The sequence below is a fragment of the Phacochoerus africanus genome, chromosome 9 (genome assembly GCF_016906955.1).
Source record: "Phacochoerus africanus isolate WHEZ1 chromosome 9, ROS_Pafr_v1, whole genome shotgun sequence".
NCBI lineage: Eukaryota > Metazoa > Chordata > Mammalia > Artiodactyla > Suidae > Phacochoerus > Phacochoerus africanus.
The window spans coordinates 123,850,238-123,868,253 of record NC_062552.1 but is presented as its reverse complement, the minus strand read 5'-3'; the positions used below and the strand labels follow the sequence as shown (position 1 = coordinate 123,868,253).

The 18,016-nt window shown below is 51.7% G+C and overlaps 1 protein-coding gene across 7 annotated transcripts in view; it reads right to left on the bottom strand.

Annotated features, from left to right (window-relative positions):
• WDR25 (WD repeat domain 25) overlaps positions 1 to 18,009 on the bottom strand; it is a 144,377-nt gene extending 126,368 nt beyond the window's left edge. Inside the window, exons 1-3 of one of the 7 annotated variants that reach the window (XM_047795962.1) lie at positions 17,478 to 17,938; positions 11,936 to 12,037; positions 10,996 to 11,837 (exon numbers count right to left, since the gene is read on the bottom strand). In XM_047795962.1, coding sequence (XP_047651918.1) covers positions 10,996 to 11,799 — 804 coding nt within the window. In that variant the 5' untranslated portion in view covers positions 11,800 to 11,837; positions 11,936 to 12,037; positions 17,478 to 17,938. The other 6 variants (XM_047795961.1, XM_047795965.1, XM_047795966.1 and 3 more) reach the window with 6 other exon arrangements.
• Between the last annotated feature and the right edge of the window lie 7 nt (positions 18,010 to 18,016).

The following is an 18,016-nucleotide window of genomic DNA, read 5'->3' as shown; positions in this document are numbered from 1 at the left end:
CCACCTAAGTGTCCAAGGACAGCTAAGTAAATTACAGTTAATCAACTCGATAGAGCATCACAGAACCAGTGGAAATGGACGGCCCTCCAAAGACACAGAGGCGGCCGGTGGCGCTGCAGCCGGAGCGGCTGGGAGAGAATGCTAAGTGGGAAAAGCAGGCTGCAAAATTATACTCGCACCCTGTGAAAAACACACGCCCGTGTGGGCCAGAAACTGATTGAGAGGGTGTTAAAAGGATAATCATAATTTTAGTGTATGTTAGAATTGGGAGATTTCTTCCCATCGTTTTGTAATGCTGTTAAATCATCTTCGCAAAGGGCGCGATGGGGAGGGGGTGCGGGGAGAAGGGGCAGCAGGACTGAGGGAGGCTTGGACCCTCTAGGATTGTGTTTCGGTGGCACAGGTTGGAAATCCGGCCCAGGAGAAGGAGTCACAGCTGGGGCTGACCTGTGCTCACGCACCAGTGCTGGGATGTGACACTGTTTTCAACAACACATACGTGCCCCAGATGGACTCACGAGCGTGAATGAAACCGTGGTTCTCAAACCCTCCGGCCCCCCTCCCACTCTCTAAGGTGAGCAGGGGCTCGAAGAGCTGCCGCCTATGCGGGTCCTATCTATCCACATCCAGCATATTAAAAATTAAAACCGAGGACACTTAAAATAATTACTCATTATGTAGAAGTAACAATAAGAAACCCGTTACAGGGTAACACAAAGAACATATTTCCTGTGAAAAATATATTTTCCAAGGCGGAAAAAAAAAGAGAAAGCACTGTTGACTTTTTTGCCATCTCTTTAATGGCCAGCTTAATACAAGACAGCTGCGTTCTCAGAGCTGCTTCTGTATTTAATCAATTCTAACAGCACATGTCTCATAGCCTCTGGAACACTCCACGTACACTCGTGAGAGAACGAGAGTGAAAAGGCAAGTAACTCCTAGGTGCTATTACGAAAATAATTTTCACCCCCACAGGCCCCCTGAGAGGCTCTCAAGGACCCCTAGGGGTTTGCAGGCACACGGAAAACCACCGCAGTAAATTACCGCAGCAGAAACCACTGCAGTGGGTTACGGCGTTAGAAACGGCTGCTGGAGCAGGCAGGCAGCAGGATTTAGAATGACATGGACAGTTGGAACTCAACCATGTCGCTTTTTTTTTTTTTTAAGAGTGGATGGAAATATACCAAAAAGTCTACCGTCCTTGCCTCTGGATGGAGAGATGACGGACAGTTTTTTTCTTTATGCCTTTCTGGTTTTTCCATGGTGTGTGCGTATTTCCTTTTCAGCCACAAGCATTTCTTTTTTGAGGAATGGTTTGGGTGGCCCTGGTATATCCATGCCCCGCGGAATAAGCCGGATGAGAAGAAGGCCGTCTGAAGTCATTAGTGGCCAGCGTCAGCGCAGGCCAGTGCTACACAGTGTGGCTGCTCCTTCATCTGCCCGTTGATCCCTGGCACCCGGCGCCCATCCGTCACGGCCCGCGCGGCCTGCCCGGACCCACGCAACGCCGGGGAGAGTTGACGAGAATTGAAACTGGCTCCAGCTAATCACTGCTAGAGGAAGGTCATGTATAGGTGACTATCAGATCCCAGGGTGGGGAGGACAAGATTTAAAGCCAGGCGACAAGGCCCATAGACTTGACCATACACACACACACACACACACACACACACAATGTTAGGTTTCCTCTGCAAAAAGTAAAAGAATGAAATAGCAAAACTCAGAGGCCAACAACACACGGGGTGGGGGAGTTTGACAGGTCAATACTGTTAGTATGTAAATCGCTGGGATAAGAAAAAAAACAAAACAAAACAACACCAAGACTACTGGAGATTAATGGACAAGAACCGAGACCCCAAACACTTATTCAGCATTAATGAGGTGCCAGGCTCAGTGCTCAAAGAACTGCACATAAATGAACTCATTTGGTTCTCAAACAAGATGCCACTAGATTAGCAAACGTTTAAAAACGTAATAATTCTAGCGCTGTGGAGGGAAAGAAGACACGATCCCATTTGCACATGAATGATGGTGTGAGCCATGGACGGACGGCTCTGGAGCCGCTAAGAAGAATGAAGTCGATCTGGGCACCGAAAGGAAGAGACGTGCGTGACACACGAGTGAAACCCGCTGGAGGACAGCGTGGACTGAAGTCTGCATACTAAACAGAGACCCAGCCCGCCGCCCAGCTCAGAGCCAGGATGCGGGCAGCCAGCCGGCGAGCCCACCCCAGGGGGTGGAAGGGCCTCGCTGGGGAACTGACCGGGCTAAGAGAAAATAATTAGAGATGCTCACATTTGGGGGTCCTGCAATGAACGCCAGCTCATCTCATCACTCCATGACGACCTCACTGTGGACAAGCCACACACACACACACACACACACACACACACACACACACTCTCTCTCTCTCTCTCTCTCTCTCTCTCAGCCTCTGGTCAGATCAGCTTTGTCAAGTCTCCCTTCTGAATCAGAATGAGCAGGAGAAAATCTCTAACATGAAGCACAGACACCAAAACAAAAAGACAAAAGGAGCAGAAGAGAGAAACATTTCAGAAAACATAGGAAAACTTCCAAAGAACTCGCGAGCTAAGAAAAGACCTTGTACATCTGCAATAAAAAATAAAATACTATAAATATTTTTTAAAAGGAATGTTCAGAAAAAAAAAAAAAACAGCTCTCAGAATGTAAAGATATGAGAGAACAGAACAGGTTTCTGAATATATGTTATACTTCGGTGGAAAACTTGAAGCATGTGACAGCAGAAATAACAAAATCCCAGGAGGAAAAAAAAGGGACTGAAAGATAAAGTGGAGGAAATTCCCCAGAAGAATAAAACAGAAAGGCAAAGAGATAGAAAACTCGAGAGAAAAGATAAGGAAATTAGAAGCTCCATCCAGGGACATCCAGATCAGCCAGCTCATCAGAGTCCCCACGTCCAAGCCCTGGGCCTCCTGGGAGGAGGACAGTGAGCGAAGACAGGCCTGCACTGGCTCCAGGGCCCCGGCAGAGCAGAGCCGCCGGAGCCGGGCCGGGGTCTAAGGCCCGGCTGCTCCTCCTCCTTTTCACTCTGGGCCACGCGATCTTGTGAGGGGGCTCGCTCTTTTATCTTGCCATGGAAAGAAACTTCAGGAAGCTTGCCAAAGGCTTTCAGGGAGGCTGGGCTGACCCCACGGACCTCACTCAAGGGCTCTGCCCCCCCCCCGCCCCGCCCCCCGCGCATCCTGCTCCACCCCCCAGGCCCTGGGGTCTGCACCAGAGAGAGCCCCATCCGTCTGGAGAGACACCAGACTCCACCCAGCAGAAGCCAGGAGCAGAGGCGAAGAGGGTGGAGTGACTTAGCCCACTCCTTCTTTTAAGGGGTAAAAAGACTAGCGGTGGGGAGGGGACATGGCCACCACGAAGTTTTTTAACGCTGACTATCAAAATAAAGGCCTCGATGGAGCGTAAAAGCAGCGGACGCCCGTGGGAAAAGAGACGAGAAGGAAGCGCGGCTTGCGGAACACTCGCCATCGACAGATCCGAGCGGAAGGTCTACGGTGACATCTTTCATTTCTGCCATTTTTTTTCCCAAAAAGGAGAAGGACAAAGCCATCATGGGCACTAGACAGGGGCCTTTAAGAGTCTTCTGCATCCAAGTTTTAAAAGCAGCAAGAAATAATTTACTAGACTGTCTCAACCCCTAAGTGTGCCAATTTTGCAATCTGCGTTTTTCAATTACATTAAAAGCATTTTCCCAAATTGCTCTATTCGTCCCTTAATGATGCAGGATGGGCCTGGACGAGGCTGGTTCCCCGAGGACGGAGTCCGCGCCTTCACCCGGCCCTGCTTTCTCCCCATCAGCATCTGGCACTGGGGACACTGAACTGTGGAAGTTGAACTGAATGAAGTTTTCAAAAAGGAGAAAACACAGCCTGGGTTCTGCCACACTTTTCCCTTCTGATTCCTCTTCCAGCCCGAGGTTTTTTCCTATAAAGCACAAGCTTACGCGGCCCTTCTGGGAAGCAAACCAGAAGTGGGAAATGTCTCGTTTGTTGGCCTCGGGAGCGTCGCAGCTTTCGTGTGGGGGAGAGGAGTGTCAAAACTTCACTGCCCACGAGAAGGTTCCAGCTCAGGCTCTCCCGGCTCTTCCCCAAGGCTCGGCAGCCCTGCTGTGGACCAGCCTGAAGCCCCCGCTCCCCACTCCGTGACAACTCAGGGGACCAGGAACTTTCCCTGGAAGGAGGACTTCCACAGGATGAGAAGGGAGAGGAGCAGATGCGGGCCGAGTGGGAAGACTCCGAGGGCACCCCCCACCTGACCTCGCTGTGTGCTGGCGGGCCAGCGTCTGCCCCTCTCTGGGCCTCTGTCAAGTGCAGATGGGAGCAGATGTTCTCCGCGTGCACGGGCGCACGCGCACCCACACGCCAGCCATTCTCTCCTCACCGTCACCTAATTACCCTCGATGCACTGTTAATCATTCCCTCCCAAATACCAAACGCCCACCACCACCGCCCAGCCTCCTCCCCAGCTGTGCGCCTCTCATTTCCAATAGATCTGCCTCGTGCTTGGAATAAATTGCCCATCATCTGCATAATGCGCAGCGACTCCTCGCTCTCCACATCAAATCATTTCTCAATCTCATTTTGTAAAATCCATCAAGAATAATTCTTTCAAAACTGAAATAAACCCTCACTCTGGCACTTGAATCCATAAATTCCTTGTCTTTGAATCTGAGATATATTACTTTCTACAAAGCACATCTAAGATCCCATAATATAATCAGATACGCTAACAATGATAAATCAACGGGATCCTGTAATACATAAAAATGCAAATCCAAACCACCACGGAAATCATCTCTTCTCCCGATGCCCCTTACAAGGACCACCAGGCTTTGAAGCTGGGCAGTGCTTAGGCACCACCTGGGGGAGAGGACATGCTTTTCCAACCTCTATTCTCCGAAACAGGGGAGCGGGGTTTCCAGTTTTCTCCCCGCTCAGGCTCTGTGGGCTAAACGGCTGGCCGCCTCTACCAGCTCTGTGACCGTGGATGAATCTCATAACTCTCGGAGCCTCGATGTTCTCATCTATAAAATGGGAACAAGATCAGCCCTTGCCTCGCAAGCCTGTTGTGAGGATGCGATGGGGCGTTGCGGACCATTCCGAGCAGGCAGGGTGCTCCCGGGCCGGCTGGCTCTCTCCATCCTCACACCTCCACCACAGGCAGAGGGCGAAAAACAACGCACACGAGAAGGGGACCTGGGGCCCACCCGTCCTGCCCGGCACTCACTCTCCCTCGTCTCTTCGGGTGAGAAACCTCTGCCCCCAGCACTGCTCTGTGAACTGGCCAAGGGCTGCTCCGTGCCTTCCCTCCCATCACACTTGAACAAGATCGGTTTGCAGACAGGGACCCAGCGCTCCGACACCGACGTCCAAGGGCAGTTTATGCAGGGTAAGTGGCTTGGGACAATCTCCCAAACTCTTTAAATTTTAAAAGTATCTATCTCACTGAAATGCTTGAAAAATCTATATCTATAGACAGACTACAAAAAGACTGACAATCACAAGCTACGTCAGGTTGGGTGGAGGATTTGAGGTGACTTTCTTCCCTCTGATAGCTTTTTATCTAATAGACCCGGGTGCAGGGGGGCTGGGAACATGTTTCTTCAGCGCCTCCTGCTGCTGGGCACTAGGCTGCCACTTCTCATCCCTTTGCCATCTAACAGGTAGCCATCATCCCCATTTTACCAGTGGAAAAAAATGGGGGATCCGAGAGGCTAGGTGATTTTCCCAAAGTCACACAGCAGCAGATATGAAACGGGAACCCAGAGGTCTCATGTAACAATGGCACCGATGGAGGCTGGCCAAGCTGGTTGGGTTCTACTCACCACACACACACACAGGCTTTAGCTAGAGCCTGGGGACAAATCAAAGCCCATCTTAACCACCCATGAAGCCCATTAAGGCAGCAAAAAGACAACATTTATGTATAGCCATGTTCACTGCAGTCCTATTTTAAGAAATGATAGGAAACAACATGGAAAAGACAAAGCAAAGTTTGGAATCTGAGACAGTCAGAAAAATGTTTGGTTAAAGGTTTTAATGAGGTAGAAAAATGCCTCTTATGAACAGTACAAAAGATTGGGGGGGGGGGGCAGAATCAAAATGGTACAGGCTCTGGGAGCCGATTCTGTAAACACAGGGAGATGCGCGGTCCAGACCAGGGAGGCCCCTGCGTGAAGGAGGTGCTGGCTCCGGGTTCAGACCGTCGGTGAGCTGTTTTCTCCCTCGCACCCCCCATGCTCTGCATCCTCAAAGCAGGGCTCTGGCAGCCAGAAACATGCCATGTGCCTTGGGGACTCTTCTCGGTGCCTGGCAGAGAGGGCTTTGCACACGGGGCCAATAACCAGGGCCGGGGGTGTTTGGTCAAAGGAGGCGATGTCTGTGCTTTTTCCTCCAAAAAAGTGCCTCCAGTCTGAATTCTACCCTTACGTACCGTGGGCCCTCAAACACGCTGAGCCAAACGAGGACACGGGGAAACGAAGAGAGGACACAGAAGGGTACTCGTGCTGGGATTACAGCCACGGAGAACAGAGGCGCGGCAGCAACCAGGGGCGGGGGGGATGGGTGGGAAGAGGGCAGAGCATCGGGGTGGAATTGTGAGTCATTGTTTTGTTTGACTTAATTTCTCTAGCTGTAAATTTTTCAAAACTAATATAAGCATATTTTACAGCTCACAGAACATTTAGAACATATTAAAAATAAGTATCTTTCCGCCGTAATGTGCCCAATTGAAATTTATGAATTCCAAAGCTACATTTTAAGGAGATGAAGGAACTGGCACTCCACGTTCTTCAGATTAATCAGATGGATTGTCTTGTTTTTCTCCTCATCAGAAGAGAAATCGTATTTCAGTAAATGTTACCTTGAATCAAGGATTCTTCCACATTCTAGAAGCTCGGGTGAGCTGCTTATACTGTCTTAGTGTGCCCCCTACTGGCAAGTAGGGTTTATGCACCTTAAACATAATCCTTTCCCAAAGGCTGTAAGTAAAATCCAAAAAAATTTTTCTAATCTTTATTGATCACTTAACCTGTACAAAACATTGTGCCAGGTGCTATAGAGGATATAAAAGTGGATTTGGCACCGTTCCCCTGCTCGAGCAGCTAAAAATCTACAGTGTAGCTGATATGCTTCTGCAGCAATGTAGGTAGAATGAGATGCTAGCACGTGGCGAGGACAGGAGAAACTTCCCAGGGAGAGCAAAAATGTGAGCACAGTAAAGGCCTACTATGTGCCAGGCACACACCAGGTAACTCATAACCAATATCACTTATTTTTCATGAAAACCCGGCAAACCATGCATAACTCTCCACTTGCCAGACAGAGATTGAAGCTCAGAGAAGTGAAGTAACTTGCCTGAGATCACACAGCCAGTCAACAAAGGCAGAGGGAAGATTCAAACTGAAGTCCTGTGGCCCAAGCCCCGAGCTCTCTCCTCCTTCCAGACCGGGTAGGGGCAAGACGGCACTCTGGCAGAATTTAACCAAAAGATACAAGGGAAGGCACCCTCAAAAGGGAGCATGGACTGCGGGTGCCCTCTTGCATCCACTTCTCCTGGCTCATTCTCCTGCACCCGCCATCTGCCCTCCCCCAGGCCTGGGCTGCAGCGAGCCAGGGCTCCCGCCTGCGCCCACGGCCCTGTCCCCACCCCAGACTCAGCCTCCACAAACCGCTTCCCATGCTCCCTCCACCTCATACCAGATCACAGGGACTCCCACACTGCCCACCCTCTGACCCAGGAGGGGAAAGAACACCATCCTGCCCAGGGCTGACAGCTGCCCACTGGGCTACACACACCCCTGAGGGCCCAGCCCGAGGCCTCAGCCTGGACTTCCTTGCCCGGCCCCCGGCCAGTCCCCAGCCCTCCTTCCATCCTGGCTGCTCCAGTCCTGCCACACCATCTTCACACTGAAAAGTCACTTAACGTCAAGTTGCCAAATAACTGTCACTGAAAACTATCACGTATCTCAAAGCAGAGAGGACCCTGGCCCAACCCTGATTTTCAAGACACCACGGTAAGCAGAGGAGCAGGAGACGCTGATCACAGCAGCCACGACGGAAGCTGTACCCTGCCCCTGGGGCCACTTCAAGGCCAGACCTGCAGCCCTGCCGTGAGAGGTGGACAGTGCAGTGGGCGGGGCTCCCTGGAGGCTGCCAGGCCAAGCAAGGGGCCAGCATCCATGTCACTGCCCACGCCATCCCCCTCGGGACCGGACAGACCCGCCCAGGGCAGCCCCCCAGCAAAGGGCTCCAGACTCAAGTCTCGGTGAGTGGCCCCAAGTGGGGCTTTCCTGAAGCTGTCCCTCTGCCTGGGCCCTGAGCAGCCTCCAGCCTCCGCAGGCTGGACCAACTCCGCCCTCTTCTGGTCATGAGCTGTCACAGCTAGCTGGCTGCTCCCAGGTCCCCTCCCTGCATCCCCAGTTCTCAACACTCTTCTTCTCCACTCACACCTGCCACTAGTGGACCAAACACAGCGCCCCAAGTCAATGGCTTCACTCAGATGCTCTCTGTGCAAAAACCCACAGGGTGCCTCTGCTGAGGAAACCTCAACGTCCCAGGCAAAAGTGGCCAGAGCCGGCCCCACAGAGCACCTCACTGAGGCCACTTCCACAGGGCTCCAGGACCCCGAGGGCGGTGGGCACCGGCCAGGCCACCTGCCACCACCCCATCCCCCACCCCGCCTGGCCCATAGCAACCCAGCGTGTCCCTGCAGACCCAGTGAGCCTGCCTCCTCCTCGAGCCTGTGCGGCCGATGTCTGCCAGACCAGCCCCTCCCTCGGGGTCCTAGAAAGGCACTGCCCACTCCCTTCAGATGGCCCCCTGTACCCACGCTGCCCTCCAAAGCTCCACCACGCCACGTGCCCGGCCTGAGACTGGGTGCTTCAGACACACACCTGGGCGCTTGCCCGCCTGAGGAGGCCCAGCCATAGGCTGCGTAAGCTCGTCTTATCCACCGGAGACTCAGGGAGGTCCAGTACCTCCGCCCAAGATCACGAAGCTGCTGGGGATGGAGCAGGCCCCTGAGTCCAGATCATTCTAACTCCAGCCACATCCACAGCCAGCCAGACACTGCCCACCAGAAACCGTTGAGACGGGTTCCTGACCAAAGGGACAGGACCCACAGGGCCCCCAGAGGTGCAGACTCTCAGGAGGGAGGGTTAGGAGCCCCAGGACTGTGGATCCAAGCACATCACAACGCACCAGGGATGGCAGAAGCCTCCTGACCCGACCACAGACCCCGGTCTCGCAGGAAAAGCACCAAAGACATGCGTGTAAACCCCAGGGCTCCAGACAGCAGACAGAAGGCGACAGTGAACCTGCACACCAGCAGCCTCACAGACGAGGGAGTTCCCGTGTGGCGCAACGGAAACAAATCTGAATAGCAATTATCAGGTCGCGGGTTCCATTCCTGGCCTCACTCGGCGGGTTAAGGATCTGGCGTCGCCGTGAGCTATGGTGCAGGTCACAGATGCGGCTCGGATCTGTGGTGTGGGCCGGCAGCTGTAGCCCTGATTCAACCCCTAGCCTGGGAACCTCCATGTGCCGTGGGCGCAGCCCCAGAAAGAAGGAAGAGGAAGAACACGGACAGGTCTCAGGACTCAAACACGCCACCTAAAGCGACAGCATTGATGGAGCTCATTTCCGAGGCTTCACTTGCACTCGGGCTTCCTCTCCAAGCTTCAGAAAAGGCCTCCTGGGCAAAGAGCTAAAAGCAAAACTTGCGAATGCAATGTCCTAGGCAGGCAGGTTCCAGAACGGTGAGGAAAATGGGGTGGGGCGGTGACATTTATTGAGAACCTGTGGGGTTCCTGGCTCGGGCCAGGGGCCGGGTAAGCGTTTCCCTCCCTTGATCACAGGACCCAGGAACAAGGCTGCCCTTCACAGGTGAGACACCAGACTCAGAGGAGGGCAGCTCGGGTGGCGGACGGGGCGGGCCTCCACGGCGACGCTGCATTCCGAGTCATGTCCCTCCAACCCCAAAGCCACTTTCTTTCCCGGAAGCTTTTATTCTGCTCCCATGTGTTTGACCCCTACGACGGTCTGTGCCTTGCTAGGGGCCGAGGAAAGTGAGGAGGGGGACAGAGGATGGTCGGGGCGGCTGAAGACAGGTTCCAGGCAGGTGTGACACACCTGTTACACCACCTACCTGCGTCTATGGGTGTGGCTGACGACAAGCCTGCCTTGTGTCAGGAGCTTGGAAAATAAATAAATAGCAACCAAAAAAAGTGTTTCTACATAAACTGGAAGTCCCAGCAGGGCAGCCAAAGCCCTCCCCATCCAACCCAGCTTTCTTCCCAAGTCCAGGCCCCTCTCCTGCCCTGGGGCCCTCAAGGGCTCCCATGCTTTCAGCCAGGCCACCCGCCCCACCCCCCCACCCCAGCCCACCTTCACCAGGTAAAACGTCCCTCGTGGAGCCTTCACCAAGCCCTCCCCGGGTTCTCAGAGCCCTTGTGTAACCCTCCAGGGTCCCATTCTCACAGCCCCAGTTCAGGCTCACGTGTGCCTCGCCACTTGTCCACAGCCCCTACCATCCTGGGCCCAGCTGGATGCCAGGACAGGGTCTATGGGCTTTACACGCCCGCATCCAGCCCCATGCCTGGCACGGAGCTACCACCACGCGACTCTCAATGGGGGACAAAGAGGATGTCCCAAGCTCCTAGAGCCTGCCTCTCTGCCCTCCGCTGCCCCCTCACTCGACGGCCTCACCCTCCCAGCGCTCCGGTGTGTCTGGACTGGCACCCTCTGCTGGCCTGGGCGAGACAGCATCAGCGGGCAGGGGACCGAACGGACTGTGGAAGCCACTCCCGAATGCAGCAAAAAGAACCACAGACCCTTCCAAAAAGAACCCCTCAGCCTGTGACCAGGCCCTACCACGCTGTTTCAAATAAAACATCCCAGTAGTGCATTCCCAAGAGCAGCTGAAAAGCACACTTGCACGCAAGCCTTTTACCTTGAAGGTTTTGTCCATAGACGTTGAAAGAAGCATGTGGCTCTTGGCAAAGACCGGACACCACTGCACGCTGTTGACGGGGCCCCGGTGGCCTCTCAGGTGGAAGAGCACCTTCTTGGGAATCGTGGTTTCTTTATGCTGACCATCCAAATACGGCTGAATAAACTCAGACACTTGGGGGCCCACGCAGAGAGGGGCAGGGGGCCGCCCCCCCGAGGGACCCTGGGCCTCCGCGTCTTCCCCCTTGCCTGCCTCCGCGCTTAGCGCCTGCAAGTGTCTCAGTCTTTTGGGGGTATAGGGCACAACAGAGTCCTCACACCGCTTCCTCTGAAGAGAGCTGCCGTTGCTACCGGGGCGTTCAGATTCGGTCCGGGCACGGAAAGATGCCTCGGGGGAGTTGTAGGCGCCCCAGGGGGGTTTCGCCTGCTGCAGGCGGGCAGCTGCCAGGGACACGTGGCCAGCGGGAGTTTGGCTGGTCCACAGGGAGGGACGAGGAGGCTGGCTGGGGGGGGCGGTGACCTCAGGCTCCGGACGGGGCCAAAGTAACCTCTGGCTGGGGCGAGATCCTGGGTCATTTCTCCAGAGCCGAACCAGTGGGAGACGCCGGCCCGCGGGGTCTTCACATTTTGCAGGCTGTGCGCCTGCATCCGCCACGTCCAGGGAGTCCGAGGCGAGAGCCCACCTGTGAGACGGGGCCGCAGCAGAAGCATCTTCCATCTGGCCGGCGGGGTTAAAACTTCCCGTGGGCTCAGCCTCAGCCTCGGCCTCGGAGTCTGAGTCTTCATAAGCCACCAGCGAAGCCATTGAAGACAGTTTCCGGCTGTCCTTCAAGGGCGAACTCCCTAAGGCCAAAGTCAAGTGTCAGAAGACATGCGTTGAAGAAGGAAGAAAGTGTCCCATCATCACCTGTAGTTAAAAGCAAACATGCCGCTGAGCAAACCTGAGCCTGAAGAACCCGCAAGAGGAGTTCCCTGGGGGCCTAGCAGGTTAAGGATCCAGCGGTGTCACTGCTGTGGTGCAGGTTCGATCCCCGGCCCAGGAACTTCCGCATGCCAAAAAAAGGGAATAAACACATTAAAAATAAGGACTTTTCCTATTATGCATGAAGGGGACAACCGACAGGCTCCTACCATGTGTCACAGACAACCATACTCAGTGTCCCATGATAAACCACAATGAAAAGGCATGTTTTGTAGAAAGAACGCATCTCTATGTATAACTAAATCACTCTGCTCTACAGCAGAGAGCAACGCAACTGTAAACTGCACTTCAACTTCTTTTCATTTAAAAAAAAAAAAAAAAAAATTAGGCCTTGTCCAAGAATACACAGTGGGAAAGAGAGTCTCTTCAGCAAGTGGTGCTGGGAATGTTGGACGGCCACGTGTAATCAGTGAAGTGAGAACACACCCTCACGCCACACACAAAAATAAACTCAACATGGCTTAAAGACTTGAATATAAGAGACCATAAAACTCCTAGAAGAGAACACAGGCAAAATATGCTCTCACATAAATGGTACCAATGTTTTGGGTTTGGGGGGGGTTGTATTTTGTCTTTTTAGGGCCGCACCCACGGCATATGGAGGTTCCCAGGCTAGGGGTCTAATCAGAGCCGTTGCTGCCGGCCTCCACCACAGCCACAGCCATGCCAGATCCGAGCTTGTGCACAGAAAAGGAAACCACAGACAAAGATAAAATATTTGCAAATGATGTGACTGACAAGGGCTTAATTTCCAAAATCTACAAACAGCTCATATAACTAAATAGCAACAACAACAAAAATCAAAAAATGGGCAGAAGGGAAATTCCTATTGTGGCTCAGTGGGTTAAGAGTCCAACGAGTATCCGTGAGGTTGCATAGGCCAGCAGCAGCAGCAGCTCCAATTCAACCCCTAGCCCAGGAACTTCCATATGCCACAGATGTGGCCCTGAAAAAAAAAAAAAAACGGGGCAGAAGATCTAAACAGACATTTCTCCAAAGAAGCCATAGAGATGGTCACTAGACAAAGGAGAAGATGCTCGGTGTTGCTCATTCTTAGAGACTTGCAAATCAAAACCAAAATGAGGTGCTACCTCACACCACGGGAATGGCCGTCATTAAAAAGTCTACACGTATCAGGAGTTTTCATCGTGGCCCAGCAGTATGAACCCGACTAGTATCCATGAGGATGCAGGTTCGACCCCTGGCCTCGCTCAGTGGGTTAAGGTGCTGGTGTTGCTGTGGCTGTTGGGTAGACCAGCAGCTACAGCTCGGATTCAACCCCTAGCCTGGGAACTTCCATATGCCACAGGTGCGGCCCTAAAAAGAAAAAAAAAAATAAAGTCTACAAATAGCAAATGCTGGACAGGATGTGGAGAAAAGGGAGCCCTCCTACTGTTGTGGGAATGTAAACTGGCACAGCCACTATGGCAAACAATATGGAAGTTCCTCAAAAGAACTAAAAATAGAGTTTCCATATAATGCAGCAATTCCACTCCTGGGCATATGTCCAGAAATATACATATATAATTCGAAAAGACACATGCACCTCTCTTTCACAGCAGCACTATTTACAACAGCCAAGACATGGAAGCCACCCAAGCAGCCGTAGACAGATGAATGGATAAAGATGTGGTGCATTCCATTCCACACGATGGAATACTACTCAGCCATAAAAAAGAATGAAACAATACCACTTGCAGCAACCTAGAGGTGATCATGCTAAGTGAAGTAAGTCCGAAAGAGAAAAACAAATACCATATGAGGTCACTTACATGTGGAATATAAAATACGACACACATGAAACTTATCTACAAAAGAGAATCAAACACAAAGACATAGAGAACAGACTTGTGGTTGCCGAAGGGGAGGCAGGGGAAGGATTGGGAATTTGGGATTAGCAGAAGCAAGCTATTGCATATAGGATGGATAGACAAGGTCCTACTACGTGGCACAGGGAAAACTATATTTAGTATCCTGTGATAAACGATAATGGAAAAGAATATTTTTTTAAAAGAATGTGTATATATGCATGTGTGTGTAACTGAATCACTTTGTTGTGCAGCAAAAATTAACACGTTATAAATCAACTATACTTCCATAAAATAAACTTTTTTTAATAAGGCCTTATCTATGCACCAGGTGTAATTAGTTAGAAGATGCAGTTTTTAAAAACAAAAACTATGGAACATCTGGGAATAAAGTAAACAACAAAAACTAAAACAAAACCAGCAAGACCTACACAAAGAAAACTAAAAATTTACGGAAAGACATAAAAGAGGACCTGACCAAATGGAGACATGATGCCTGGACAGAATGACTCGTGGTTTTAAAGAAGCCCTGAAGTTCCTTCCCGTCGTGGCGCAGTGGTTAACGAATCCGACGGGGACCCATGAGGTTGCGGGTTCGATCCCTGGCCTCGCTCAGGGGGTTAAAGATCCGGCATTGCCATGAGCTGTGGTGTAGGTCACAGACATGGCTCAGATCTGGTGTTGCTGTGGCTGTGGCTGTGGCCGTGGCTGGCAGTTGTAGCTCCAATTCGACCCCTAGCCTGGGAACCTCCATGTGCTGCAGGTGCAGCCCTAAAAAGCAAAGAAAAAAAAAGGGAGGCCTTTTGGAATGCTAATTTGGGCAACATCTACACCAAATTCAAACACATATAGTTTTGGGGTTGCTTTTGTTTCTTTTTATGGCCATACCTGCAGCATATGGAAGTTTCCAGGATGGGGTTGAATTGGAGCTGCACTGAGGCCTACACCCCAGCTTGCAGCAACGCCGGATCCTTAATCCGCTAAGGGAAGCCAGGGAAGGAACCTGCATCCTCACAGAGACAATGTCAAGTCCTTAACCCACTGAGCCACAATAGGAACTCCTGAACACACACAGTTTTTACTGCAACAATCCCACTTTAGAACTCTGTCCACCACAAATACTAGCACATTTTGGGCAAAGCTGGGGGTACAGAGAGCCTGCAGCAGTTTTTGAGCAACACATGAGAAGAGCATACATTCACCAGCATGAATGAGGTCAGGTCTGAAAATACTGAAATGAAAAGATGACCAGGCCTCGCCACATGGCAAAAGCATGCCACCCTCGCCTTCACCCTCTCCCTTCTGCTCTAGTCCTTCCTTCTGTTCAATCTGCCTAGAATGCTCTTCCCCAGACAGCCCATCCTGACTACAAGCCAGTGGGAGAGACAGACCCAGGACACAAGGCCCAGGTGCCTGAGGCATCAGTCCACCCAGTTTCGAGGGTGTGGTCCAAATCCAGCAGTTGCACTACAAACACACAGATTCACACGACAGTGAATTTCCCCTTTCTAAAAGACTCTTCCTGGAGATTCCCATCGTGGCTCAGCAGGTTAAGAACCCAACTAGCATCCATGAGGTTTCAAGTCCGATCCCTGGCCTCACCCAGTGGGCTAAGGATCCGGCATTGCCATGAGCTGTGGTGTAGGTCACAGACGTGGCTCAGATCCCTCATTGCTGTGGCTGTGGAAAAGGCGGGAAGCTACAGCTCTGATTCAACCCCTAGCCTGAGAACTTCCACACGCCACAGGTGCAGCCCTAAAAAGCAAAAAATAATAATAATAATTAAATTATATTTTTTTAAAATGTTAAGTAAACATTAAAAACCATGCCTGGAATTCTGAATCATTATACATGATAAATTGTAACCAGCTAGTTTCCCCAAAGACGTACCCCCTTCTGGAATTCAATTCTATGTGGTTAGCACGAAGCAAGGACGCTCGAGGAAAACAAGGATACGGGACATGTCCTGGACAGCAGAGGGCGCGGTGGAGCAGCACTGAGAGCCCAGGCAGCATATCACTTCAGAGGAATCCTACATGCCCTACCTTAATACACCACCCTGAGCTCCTCTTCCATCCCTGAAGACTCCCTGTGGGTCCTCAATTACGCCATTCCGACAGCCTATCTATCACCCCCATCTCCCCTGGACGGTGGTTTTCCCTGGAAGTGACCGTCTCACCCCTTCCCTGCCTTTCCCAAAAAGGGTGGTAGCATTTGCCTGAAGGGCTCCATTGCCAAATAAGTTACACCAACATCCAAAAAATGCCAGTGGTCTGCCTCCTCCAAAAATCCCACCCCCACCTACAGTCCAGTCCAGGCAGGTAACACCTTCTACACACAGAGCCATTGTCTAAATAAAACATCCATCACAGGAGTTCCCGTTATGGCCCAGCGATAACAAACCCGACTGGTATCCCCGAGGATGCAGGGTCAATCCCTGGCCTCACTCAGTGGGTTAAGGATCCGGCATTGCCGTAAGCTGTGGTGTAGGTTGCAGACATGGCTCAGATCTCATGTTGCTGTGGCTGTGGCACAGGCCGGCAGCTGCAGCTCCAATTGGACCCCTAGCCTGAGAACTTCCATATGCCATTGGTGTGGCCCTAACAAGCAAAAAAACACAAAAAAACAAAAGCAAAAAACTTCCATCACAAGCCAGCCCATCTCAAATGGAACAAATATAATGGACAAATTATAAACTAATAGAACACTGCACTGCAAAGGATTTGGCATTTCTTTTCTCTAAATACTTGCTCTGTTCCTGAAGCCCATCCTGATCAAACATCTCACCTGTCTCAACTCCTGGGCACAGCATCACCCACCACAGCATCCCATTCCATCCCTCCAAAGAGAACCCACTAGGTTACCAGCACCAAGGCACCTGTCCTCAGCCACCTGTCCTACCTACCCAGTTGTCCACAGATGTCGACCCACAGGAGAGGCCGATGGCCAGAATTAGAAATGAGACCTACAGCAAAAGATCAGAGAGCAGCAGAGTGAGAAGATCCCCACAAGGTAAGGCAGCAAGAACTGAATGAATGCAGGTAGATGGACCATAGCAGCATCTGCTTCATGTACATTTCATTCAGTCACTCAGTAAACACTGAAGGAGCATGGGCTACTTCCCGAGCCCCATACTAGGTGCCAGGAACACCTCGGCCAACAAGAAAGTGAACAATGCCCTGAGCTCATCATGCTCACGCATGGCGGGGGAAGACAGACCATAACCAAGTGAAACAAAGGATGTCCAGTGATGAGAAATCCCAAGGAGGAAAGTAAAACAGAAAAGTCGGCATGATGGTGGGCTTGGGCTCGTCGTTTCCTATGATGAGGTCAAGGCAGGCCTAAGGCAGAAGGCAACGCTCTGGAGGAGGTGAGGAAGTAGAGGTGATGAGAAGACCGAAACAACAAAACTAATCAAATTGGGTGAGAGTGATGGAGGCAAGAATGAGTCAAGGAAAACAGGCAAAAACGGAGGTGATCGGGAGCCATTGGGAACAACAACAAACTTTAGAGGGAAATTGCTGCCTAAACAGGCAAAAGTGGAGAAAGGACATTTTTTCATAGAAAGAGGGAGTGATTAAACTAAGAAGAACAAAAAAATTAAAAATAAAAATAACTAAGAACAGCTGGAAGAAAAAGTCAGGTCTTTGCAGAAATGAGGCTACAGGAGAGGGGAGTGGCAATGACAGTCACCTGCATGTCAGCTCCACCCAGGCAGGTCTTTTTTGTGTGTTGTTCACTGTTTGATCCCCAGCATCTACAGATATTTGTGAAATGCAACCTGGTGGGAGGAGGGCACAGAGAAAGCAACAGGGATAAGATATTCTCATTCAACATTTCCTGATTACCTACACTGTGCCAAGCTTTATATTAGGTTTTATGGACAGAGATCAAACACAAAACACAGCTCCTGCGCCGGAGGCCACAGACTGATGAGGGCAACAAACAAGATACGACCAGAGGTGGGTTTTGAAGAATGAATAGGAGTTAGCCAGGTTGCCAAGAGTAGGAGGTGAGGATCGTCCAAAGCACTGCGCGGACGCAAAACCGGAGATGTAGGACAGGCGAACAGCGGCGAAGGCTCGCGCGGAAGGGTGTGGAGCACTCGGGCCCCAGCCGGGTCCCGTCCCCTCCCGTCCCCCGGCCCGGCCCGCCGCTCACCACACACACACACCGGAAGCGCTCGGTCCTCCCGGAGGCTGTCCGGCCTGCACTCCGACGCCCAGTCGCGT